The sequence below is a fragment of the Carettochelys insculpta genome, chromosome 16, assembly GCF_033958435.1.
Source record: "Carettochelys insculpta isolate YL-2023 chromosome 16, ASM3395843v1, whole genome shotgun sequence".
NCBI lineage: Eukaryota > Metazoa > Chordata > Testudines > Carettochelyidae > Carettochelys > Carettochelys insculpta.
The window spans coordinates 34,761,866-34,774,056 of NC_134152.1; the positions used below are offsets into that span (position 1 = coordinate 34,761,866).

At 44.6% G+C, this 12,191-nt stretch overlaps 1 protein-coding gene across 1 annotated transcript in view; it reads left to right on the forward strand.

The window, feature by feature from the left end:
* The first annotated feature begins 9,539 nt into the window (after positions 1-9,539).
* LMF1 (lipase maturation factor 1) overlaps positions 9,540-12,191 on the forward strand; it is a 359,674-nt gene continuing 357,022 nt past the window's right edge. The window contains exon 1 of the mRNA XM_075010688.1: positions 9,540-9,770. Within this exon, the coding sequence (XP_074866789.1) occupies positions 9,587-9,770 (184 nt within the window). The 5' untranslated portion in view covers positions 9,540-9,586. The remainder of the gene's footprint in view (positions 9,771-12,191) is intronic.

Below are 12,191 nucleotides of genomic sequence, written 5' to 3' on the forward strand. Positions count from 1 at the left end.
ACATTTCTATAAAGACTGTCCTGTAAGGCCCTCAGGGCAGTTTATTACCATTAATGAATTCAGCCTCACAGCATCCCAGTGAGTTAGGTAAATAACATTACACCCATTATACAGATGGTTTAACTGAGATCATGATGGTCACTCTGCAGTGGACCTTGTAGGAGACAGAACCCTTCATAGACCAGCTGCTGCCTCCCAACCTCCTTTTAGCTTGGTTTCATCTAGGAAAGTATAGTACAGCTAAGACTGAGACTACATCTACACTACCCCAGGAAATTGACCAACTTCCGGGGTTCAATTTTGTGCATCTGGGAGGGACACATGAAACAGACCTCTCAAGGGTCACAGACGATCCCTGTACTCCTCACAAGATGCGTGGAGTAAGGGAGGTCAATGGGGGAAACTCTCCCACTGATCTTGTTCAGTAATGACAGCCAAGTAAGCCAAGTGCAGATAGATTAATTCTAGCTGCACAATTGCCATAGCTAGAATTGCACGTCTGCAGTCGACTTACTTGGCCTAATGTAGACATAGCTTAAGCACTTTGATTTGTATCTGTGGTCACAGTATCAGTATGGGGGAGGCAGCAGCCATTTGTTATTTATTATTGCTATTGGGGCATCAATTAATGCAATTAATTATGGAAATCCAGAATCATCTATTTTGTCAGCAGGAGAACCCGAGGAATTGACAGCTTCTGGTTTTTGTGCAGGCCGGATTGGGGGATTAGACAGGGAGGGACATTGCCAAATGATACCCTGTTGCAGCAAAGATTGGATAGTGCTAAAGCTATGAGGTGTGGCCTTACCTGGGAAAATATATAGATTTTGTCCTCCTGTGATTATAAAAGTCACTTCCACCCTTCCCCAACCCATGTTGAGCCCAAGCATCTTGATGTTGTGTCAGCTGACTCAGCCTTATTAACAAAATAATGGGGTAGCTGTGTCTCCTCCAATGACTTCCAGCCATGGTACAAAAGATCAGACAGCGGCTGAGTCAGGGGAGTAAGGAGCAGATGCAGATCCCCAAAACTAGGGGTGAAGAGGCAGGGAAGCATGGGGCTGGGGGATTAATGCTCATGAGCACTTCACGTCATGCCTTTGGGGAAAATGAAGGACTTTCCATCTTTGTTGAACAGACAGGGCCTGTGTGATCCTCCTCATCTACAACCTAAGGATCCCTTTTCCCCTCCAAAACCAAAGAGGAGTACTATGGCACTTTAAAGGCTAACAGATGATATCTTTAAGGTGCCCCAGGTCTTGTCCTTGTTTTGGCAGATACACACAAACATGGCTACCCCTCCAATAGTTAACCCCTTCAGCAGCACAACATCTCATTCCTCCCCCAAGTTCAGATCCTGCAAGAGAAAAGTCATCTTCCATGAGGAAATTCATACAGGCCTGGTGCTACAAACTCAGCCCTTTCCTCACCACACAGATCTGAAAGAGGGTTCCATGGAGATGAACAGGGGAAAGTGCCACTTGGGATTAATATCATTTAGACAATTTTAGTGAAGTTACTGCTACTGATGGCCTGTGTCAGGGACTGTTCCTATGGACAAGCATGAATCAGGGATCCAATTAATGAAGTTTGCATTTCCCCTTGGGACTCAGAGGCCTGCCATATCATATTCAAGTGAGCTTTTCAGGGCATCAAAGTACCTCCAAAGTTCAACACGTGTAGCTGTTATGCAGGCAATATGTAAAAGGAATCAAAACTGGACAATATGTTCATTGATGTTAATGCCAGAAAGGACCACTAAGATCATCTTGTCATATCATCTGCATAACCCAAGCCAGAGGATTTCACATTATTTCTTCCATTAGCGGTAAAGGCATAAAAGAATTTACTTTTCACAGGAATAAAAGAGACAAAAACTGACCATAAACCTACCTCCCACCCCAAACACTTGCATGCAAAAAGAATTCACCTTTCTAGCATCTCATCTGCAATTTTACACAAGAGGTTTCCAAGCTGAAATGTCACTTACAAATCCTTGTGTGTGTATATGAGAAGTATATGGTAGACAGGACATCTAAGCTAACCAGGTGCTTTATAGAGGGTGTGAGACAAAATTCCTCTTGTAATATTTCCGTGCAGCTGCTCTGCTAACAGACTCTGGAGAAACGGAGCACCCCATTGTGTTTGGACTGAATTTGGTGTCAGCTGCGAAGTTCGCAAGTGGTGCACTTGTCAGATGGAGCTATACTTCTCAGCAAGAAGCTGGCTGGTGGAGTAATTTTTCAGCCTATGTGAGGTGCATGTCTGGGCATGTGTCTCTCCTTTGGCACTTGGCCCAATGTGACAGCTTTGCCTTCAGTGGGGAGTGTGGGGGGAGGGGGGGAGGGAAGGATGTTGTTCCTTGGATGTTACCCTAAAGTCACATCTGACATCAGAGCATTTTGAGTGAGGAAGGAGGATAAATTAGCTCACTGGCTCTTAATGAGGGAAAGCACAGCAATGCTGCTATGTCAGGCTTTTATGAGACCAGAATTCTCGTGGTCACACCCTTACTTTAAAAGGGCTGATCCTGCATTGTCCCCTCTGTATTTTCCCATCCAGGGGCAGAATAAACTTTATTGTGTGCACCAAGGCATGTCTGGATGTGCACCACCAACAGAAACATCTGCTGATGGCTGTGGGTGCTCTGCTAATCAGCTGGGTGGCACCTGAATCTCTCCTGGGTGGCCACCCAAGCACTCAGCTTGGAGGGAACACTGCCTACATCCCTTGAAAGCAATGGCAAAGCTCTTATTAACATCAGTGGTACAGAATCTGACCCTTAATGGTGAGTCTCCATAGGTTGCTCTCACTTGTTTGTGCTCAAGCTGAAGCTACTCCAAACTCCAGCCTCTAACTCTTTCCAATATGCATTGTGCATAAAAGCATGTGCGTGCATGTGTCTGATCCACTGGCCAGAGCATTTCTACTAGTGCTAGATAGGGGAAAGCTCCTTAACCCAAGTGGGAGACACAATTTTGGAAGTGAAGGAACAGAGTTTTAGTTCTAATTTTCCAGGACTATGTCTCTTGTAGCACCTGTTTGCTTTTTTTTTTTTTTTTTATTGACCACTCGCATACTGGGCCAACCTGCATTGAGGGTGAAAATGTGCATAAATTAACACAAGGCAGCTGGTACTCCCCATTGGGAATCCATTTAACAACATCTGAAAAATCAAATTGCATGTTTCATACTATTAGGTTCACAGGAAACCACATTTGCCTGGTATTCATGGATTGTCCTGAAATGAGAGAAGTCTTGATATCTGCAGGACTAAAATATCACCCTGGTACAAAAAGAACTGTAGTTACTCAGGGATTTCTGTGAAACCAGCAAAGCACGGTCCTTCAGGGGAAAACCACTTATTTCTGACTCCAGGAACAAAAAGGATAGTGGCGACTTTCTCCTCCTGTTCATTGCAATTAAAAAGTTTAGATTTTTCCTTTAAAATAAATGTTATGGGCCCTGACCCTACATAGAGCGCTGTGAAGACAAGCCCCCATCTATCCTTGTGAAGAGTTCAACATGGGATCAAATCTGAAGAAGTGGGTCTGTCCCACGAAAGTTCATCACCTAATAGATTACTTTGTTAGTCTTTAAAGTGCTACATGACTGCTGTTTTGTTTTGTACAGACTAACATGGCTATCTCTCTGTGGCTACTCATCATCGTGTTAATGAGGTGCTTAGCTACATGTTGCCCCCTTATATCTTCCTCTTGTTTCTAGGCAGGATAACTTGGCAGCTGCAGGGCAAACTTAATTCAGAGACAAGTCCCCTGCATGCCTTGTCTCGCCAGTGCTTTTGACCTTGCAGATATACATGTAACACTCTGCACCTGTGCTAGGCAGACTCCGTGTCTGAAGTGACTCCCATTTGCTACTCTCCATTCCTTAACAGACAAAAAGTGAGCAGCACATGAGATTCTTCAAATCCCTTTCAGGTTCAGTCATCTCAGGAGTTACATGAGAAAGGATTGTTTCGATAAACGACAGCACTGTGGGAGTATGTGAGATTAGATTTCAGAGGTGAAAGGGATCATAAAAGTGAAACTGACCATATTCTTTAAGACTGGGATGAAAAAAAAGCAAACAAAGCACAAGTACTGAAAAATGAAATATTTTAAAAAATATATTTTCCTTTTTAACGCTCTCAAGTATTAATAGCAACATAGATCAAAAATGTGGTTTTGAGCCTATAAATATATGTAGATCTGAAGACCAGATGGGACTATTACAACCAAATTTGACCTTCTACTTAACGCAGGCTAGAGGATTTAATCGAGAAATTACTGCACCAAACCTCATAACTTGTGTTTGAACTGGGGTACGTCATTGCTAAACCACCTCTAACCCGACAACATAATTTATTATTTTTTCTCTATATTCCTGCCACCCAGAGGCTATACAAAGAGAGAGTCCTGGCAGATGATCCCTTCAGAATCTAACCCTGCTCCCACTGAAGTCAATGATAAACTCTAACTGGGTACAATGGAGCAAGACCAAACCCTTGGTAGAAGAGGGCTCCATGCCATAAAATCTCCATCAAACAGGAGGATACAGCACCCCTGTTTGCTGAAAAAGCCCATCTCCTGTTCACCCGAACACACTTGTGTCTTTGAGAGTGATATAAAACCGTATAACTGCATGCATATTTAGATAAATTTCTCTCCCAGTTCAGACTCTTTTTGTTATTTTAACTCAGTCTCAGGTACTGTGAAGGGTAAAAAAGTAGATCTGAAAGAACACAGGGTAATGTAGGGTTCCAGGGACAGCAGGGCTGAGGTGGTGTTAGGGACAGCTGCTGGTTGCTGTGACAGTAAAGGCTTGTTTCTCTGCTGCTTTTTGCAGCTGTTTAGCACACTGCAAAACGGGGTGGGGGCTGGATGGGGAGGCGGAAAGACTTGTATTTCCTTGAAGAAGGACCAGCATAAACTATCTCTGCGCCTGCCTACGTGCCTTACATTTATTAATCACTTTCCCTTTGGAGACTTCAGGACTCAGAGCTACCAGGCGCATGTCGTCTTTGTATTTCTTCTTGTCCTTTTGTACAGAAACCTTGATGCGGAAAGAATAGGAAAGGAACAAAATGTGACATTGAAAAGATGATTCTACAAGGCTATTGTAAATAATTGTGCAGAAGATAATCAAACATAGAGGTTGGTCCAAATTTACATTATCACGAACCCATAGTGTGCTCATATACCATCATAAACTCAGACAATGCAGGGAAGTTTGAATCAGACATTTGAATCTCTCCATTCTTAAATTTACTCTATTAGTCTTGCTACTGACTGTAACGGGAGTTGGATCATGCCATTACAGCAATGACATTTTTAGGCTGTTGAATGTACATGAAGCTATGCAGCTCATACTGTTGAAAGGTGAAATTGATACAAGAGACCCTCTGAGATTGGTTCTGGGTTTTTGATCACCTCTGCTTTCTGTCCAGATCCACTTCCCTAGCAGATTTTGGAATGACCTTAGCCCTCCCCACCCAAAGTGATGGATTCAACATTCTGATACACAAATACGCTCCCAACCGCAAGCTGCCCCTTTCTTGTGGACCACAACTAGATCCCCTGCTTTTTCTCAGTTAGCCACTTTGTTTTACAGACATTTATATTTGATGTGGAATTTGCTGTAAAAGTTTCATAACAACCTCACAAAGGAGATCATGAATTTACATCTACTTACATTTATCTAGCAAACCTCGTGGCTAATCCAAAGGGCGAGAGTATAATCATAACATACCAGAAACCTTTAACAAATAGGTTATTTTTCCTTCCCTATACAATGTACCATTATGCCCTTTTTTCCTAATGAGAACAATGCAAGCAACAGTGATGGGAAACAGCAAAAACAAAAGAGGCATTTATAAGGAACTGATCTGCAGGCTGCGAAGCACTGAAAAATCTTACACCTGATAATAGACACTTTCTCCGAGAACCTCAGCTAATTTAATGCCACGATATTTACTTAAATAGGATACAGAATTGGATTCTAAACATACAAATTAGGAGTGCTTAGCCTCAGATTGTTTTATTGATAGTTTTCTTAAACACTAAGAAATATAGACTTGATCTGGAGTCAAGTGTTTTAATATTATATAAAATACTAAGCTGAAATCATGTTAATTTGGTAAAATGCAAGTGACAAAAGTTTCAGAGAATTCAAGATTGCCTTCAGGGTGATCAGCTCAAACCCACTATAAGGGGAATAATGGATGCAGCGGTCAGCCTTGACTTGGGAAGATTATACCTTCAGTGTGTGTTACAAACAGCCATTTTCTGCAAGCAGTTATCCACATATTGAATTTTAAGCACATAAGCAGCCCCACTGAGTTTACTGAGGCTCCTCACATGAGTAACGTTAAACACATTTGGGATAGTTTGCTGATCAGGGAAAAACATTTTAAGAGTTAATTCTTTTAAAACATTTTTCTTTTATATATTATAGTTAGACCTGCTGGTTTTCAAAGAGCTTCTGTTGGAAGCCCCGCTTGTGTGTATCCAAAAGGGTGCAAACACTGCTTTGGTTTTCTTAGATAAATACACCTCTAGGTGGTTTTACTGGCATGTGTCCATTTTTTTTTGTTTGTTAATTATGAGGATTGATGTGCTGTGGTGGCCTGAAATATTTCTGTTGGCTATATATGTAAGTACGGAGTTAGGCCCCATTGGGCAAAAAGGAATACACACTGCACTTCATATGTGGTAAACAGTTCCAGGACTTTACGATTTCAGTTGGTATGGTGTGTAAACCTAATCACATGTCTAAATTTGGCAGAGTCAGACTCTTTCCTAAAAAGAGCAGTGGTGTTCTTTTAAGGCTACAGGTGTTGTCTTCCATAGTTAACTAGAATGGCCATACTGGTGAAAGGTAAATAATGTTATATTTAAGGTAAATTTAATATGCATGCATTTTCCAATAGCTCCTAGTGGATCAATCCTGTACCTTTATAATTAGGTAGCCCAATAAGTAAATAAACAAAAATAAATAATGTGCCACATTTCTTTCAAAAATATAAGACTGAAATCTGCAGTCCTCTCTCATTGACTTCAGTGGCAGTTTTGTTTGGGTAAAGATTGCAGGATTGGGCTATGTGTGGTCTCCGCTTTAATGAATGATTAGAAGTAATGCTTTAATAATGGCCTTTAAAAATAGCATTTTGCATCATGTAGATTAGCTAGTTGCAAAGTTAATTTTCTTTTTTAACTTATGAAGCAAATAATCAATGCAAGCAAATCTGCTCTGAGTATGAGAACTTGAATAAAGCATTTTATGAATCTCAGGAAACAAAAACTGACAATAGTTAACAATGCATAATAGTGCCAAGAGAAGCATTATTTAAGTAAACAGTTTAATTAGCCTTGTTTCCTTATATGTGGAAAGAATCCCTCCTACACTGTCGACTCCATCTACACAATTGGCATAGCTAGAATTGCGTGTTTTAAACGAATTTTTCCCTGTAGCGTAGACCTGGGCTCAGCAGAGACGGTCTGGAAGCCCAAATTAAGATATGTCAACTCCAGCTAGGTAATAAACATAGCTAGAATTAATTTGACCTTCTGTTGTAAGGTAGACCTGCCCTCTGACATGTGCTTATCTTTGCTACCAGGAACAGCACTGACTGCTCATGAGGGGTCATAAAAGGGGTAGCTGTGTTAATCTGTATCTTCACAAAAAACAAGCAGTCCTGTAGCACCTTGAAGTCTAACAAAGTTATTTATTAGGCAATGAACTTTTTCAGGGTAAGACCCTGAAGAAGTGGGTCATACCCATGAAAGCTCATTACCAAATAAATAATACTTTTGTTAGTCTTTAAGGTGCAACAGGACTGCTTGTTTTTTGTTTTATTCACAAGCCAGAAAGCCAGGAATTTCCAGGAATGAGGAGAGGAGGCTTTTTAGCTATATTTGGCCTAGGCAGGCTAACTCTGGTTCTGCAGGCAACCCTCCTCGCTGATTTGAAGGTAGCTTTTAGGTCCAAGGCTGATGGCCCAGTAACAGCTATTGCTATTTAGCTGTCCCACTGCCAGTAAAGAAGAGCCAGTTCCAAAGAGAGCAGGCGATCGGATGATTCCCTAGCTCAGGGGTGAGCAAACTTTTTATGCCAGGCCCCATTTTTGGTCCCTGCAATTAGCAGGGCCTCCCAGCAACCTGGCTAATGTAATCCAAACGGACGGAAATTTTGGTTATGTTAATATGAAAAAACAAATGCAACAAATATAAAAAAAACAAACGCAAATGTGTAAGGTAATGCACATTGGGAAAAATAACCCCAATTATACATACAATGTGATGGGGGCAAATTTAGATACAACAGATCAGGAAAGGGATCTTGGAATTATAGTGGATAGTTCTCTGAAAACATCCACGCAGTGTGCAGCGGCAGTCAGTAAAGCAAATAGGATGTTAGGAATTATTAAAAAAGGGATAGAAAATAAGACGAAGAATATCATACTTCCCCTATATAAAACTATGGTACGCCCGCATCTTGAGTACTGCGTGCAGATATGGTCTCCTCACCTCAAAAAAGATATACTGGCATTAGAAAAAGTTCAGAAAAGGACAACGAAAATGATTAAGGGTTTGGAAAGGGTCCCATATGAGGAGAGGCTAGAGAGACTGGGACTTTTAAGTCTAGAAAAGAGGAGATTGAGGGACAATATGATAGAGGTATATAAAATCATGAATGGTGTGGGGAAAGCGAATACTTGTTCCAATAATATAAGAACTAGAGGACACCAAATGAAATTAATGGGTAGTAGGTTCAAAATTAATAAAAGAAAATTTTTCTTCACACAGCGCACAGTCAACCTGTGGAACTCCTTGCTGGAGGAGGCTGTGAAGGCCAGCAGTCTAAGAGAGTTTAAAATAGAGCTTGATAAATTTTTGGAGGTTAGGTCCATAAATGGCTATTAGCCAAGGGTAAAATATGGTACCCCTAGCCTTCAGTCAAAGGCTGGAGACAGATGGCAGGAGACAAATTGCCTGATCATTGTCTTCGGTTCACCTCCTCTGGGGCACCTGGCACTGGCCACTATCGGCAGACAGGATACTGGGCTGGATGGACCTTTGGTCTGACCCAGTATGGCCGTTCTTATGTTAAACCCCCCCCACCCCAACCACAAGCAAACAGCCTCCCTCCCACGGCTCTCAGCACATGTAAGAAAATTAGCCTGCACGATGTAAAAACTTGATTAATCATCATATAAACGTAAAGACACCGACATAAAACCGTAACACATTTCACAACGTTTGTGCGGAGCTGGATGTGCCTAGGACCCAGCAGCGGATGGTGCTGCGCCCCTGCGCTCGCTCCACAGCAGGGACCAGTGCAAGGCGGGGAGGCGCGTTGCAACTCTGCAGAGCCCCAGGGGCTCTGGGCCTCTCCCTTAAGGCCGGTGGCTGAGCCCGGGGTCCATTCCCGGGCCCGCCGCTCTCTAGGGCCCCGATCCTTGCAGAGGGGCCGCGCTCCCCGCGCAGCCCGGGCCGAGGCGGGGCTCCGGGAGCGGGGCCCAATGAGCCGGGGAGGGAGGCGGAACAACGGCTGCCGCGACGGGCCGCTGGCGCATGCTCGAGGCATGGCTGCGCCCGGGGAGACGCTGAGGAAGAGGAGGGGGGTGGAGGAAGGCCCCCGCCCCCTTCGGCACCCCAAGCAAGAGGAGGGGGTGGGGGAGCGGGCGCCCCCCACCCACCCCTCGCTGCGCCCGGGCACCTTCTGGCTGAGCAGGATCGTGCTGCTGCGCGGCATTGCGCTGCTCTACTGTGAGTCTCTGCCCTCCCCGCAAGCGCGGGGGGCGGGAGGGCGCCCCGCAGGGCTGGCGAGGCGGGGTGCCCCCCCTGCGCAGGCGGGAGGGGGCCCCGCTCACCTGTGCCCCTCGTGCTGGGGGCCCCCTGCGGCTCGCCACAGTCCTGGCTCAGCTAATCCTCCTCCTGGGCACTGGCTCTGCCCCGGCCTCCCCTTCACAGTGCCCCGCAAGGGGGAACCTTTCACCCACTGACACTTTCCCCCTGCAGCCCCATGGGATTCACCCACCGAGTGCCCAAGGGAGTGGGGTTTGGGAGCGGGGCTGGGCTGTCCTCTGTGTTTGTACAGCACTTAGCGCCAGGGGACCTTGGCTGGGGTTTTCCAGGGCAGGAGGCAACTTAAGAACCTAAGATCAGCTGTGATGGGTCTGACCAAGCCTCCCTACCCCATTGCCGAGGGCAGGTGCTTCAGAGCAAATGAGCAAATTGATGGTGTGATCCAGGCCCTGTCGTGCAGCCTACAGTGTCTGGCAGTCAGAGGCTTAAGGACCCCAAAGCTGGACATTGTGTGTTTTGAATAATGGGCATTGATGCAGCTGTTCTCCAGGAATTTGTCTAATTCTTTTATGAAGCCACTTACACTTTTTGTCTTCGCGGCGTCCCTGGGGTAGGGGTTCTGTGAGCCGACTATGCACCGTGTGAAGAAGTTTTAAATGTAGGGTTACCATAGCTGAACTTTAAAAAAAGAGGACACCCCTGAGAGGGAGTGTATCAGTATCTACCGGCTCATGCTGTATTAATGTACTACATGCACGATAACAGCTTAATACAGTGTGAGTTGATAGATGCTGACACAGATACACAGGGGTGTCCTCTTTTTGAAAGTTCTAATACAGTAACCCTGTAACTAGTCAGGAATGCACTGGGTATTTGTTGCCTTGTCATCCTGAGACATAAGTTGGCATGTCATTTTGCAGAATATGTTGCCCTATCTTTGCTGGAGTGATCTTGCACGGGCTGTAGCAGCAAGAATGGGGTGTGCTTCACAAGGGAGCCCCCCCATACGGTGTGACTTCATATGCAACATGGGGCAGGGCAGAGTGTCAGGAAGAGGCCTGTGCATTTCCTAGAGGTACAGAGATGTCTGGTGTTTTAGAAGCGTGTGAGTGACCATCCTTCCCCTGAGTGCTATGCAAATACACATAATGCAAGGTTGAAAAATGGAGTGCATTACAGAGGAATCCACACTGTAATTTCTTTGTGGCTGCTACTCCAGCTCCTGGGATGGGGAAAGGCCTGTAATCTCAGTGTGTTGCCAGCAGGCAGGTTTGCAAGTGGCTGGATCAGTGTAGGGGAATTAGATTTTTGTGTTTTTTAATTTGGAGGTAACTGGGTTGCACAAAGAATAGCTTTTGATTATGACTTTAATGAGTAGTTTATACAATTACTTAATTTACCCACTTTTAATATGCAAGATGAAGAAATTCCTGGCCCAGTTTTAGTGTTGCCTCTATTTATTTATGCATCATCTAATTTTTGTAGGGCTCTCAGCCCTGCCAGGCCCCTCTTGTCTGTGCCTATGCAGGTCCCCATTGGATGGCCTGTGGCCTGCTCCATTCTACCTCCAGCCTTCATCTCCATTTGTTTATGTGGAGCTGGCACAAAACCCAGCTCAGGGCCTGTCTACACTTCTCGAGCGTAGACACTTGTTACGGTGACTTAAGGGCTTTTTCCATTACTCTGGGTTATTGACTCTCTGAAGAGGTGGTAGGTAAGTTGATGGAAGAATTCTTACATCAGCTGAGCAGTGTCTGTGCTGAGGGGTTAAGGTGGCTTATGTACATCTGGCAGGAGTGTGTATTTTTCACACCTCTGAGTGAGGCAGCTGCATTGCCTTGTTTCAGGTGTCGACCAGGCTTTAGTCAGTGGGGGATAGAGTCTTGCTGGTTCTGTGGTTTCCCATCCTCAGGGCCAGTCTCACTGCACCACTGTAGAGCTTTAATGAAGATGCTCTCAACTGACGGGATAGAGATATTCCTTGCCAGAGAGTTAATCTACTGTCCTGGGAGGTGGTGGCCGTGTGGCCAGGGGACTTGTTCCTGGTGACGTGGTGCAGCCTGCATTTGTGTTAGGTTGGTAGAATTGCCTCTCTTGGGGACAGGGCGTTTTCACACCTCTCAAGGGTCTATGAGATAGCGCTGTAGTGTAGTCTGAACTTGAGTGTCATGGGAACTACTATATTTCTTTCGTGTTTCAAGGTTTCCACAGTTCTGAGCCTGTCCCCTGGTACCTGTCACCAGATAAGTTCACTGAATACCCCAACAGAGCATGTTCACCCTGCTCATACTGGGTTGCTGCCTTAACTATGCAGTCCTAACTGTCGCATTTACGTGGGAGGTTTCGGTTCTTCTGTCGAAATATTAATTTAATGGCAAAATT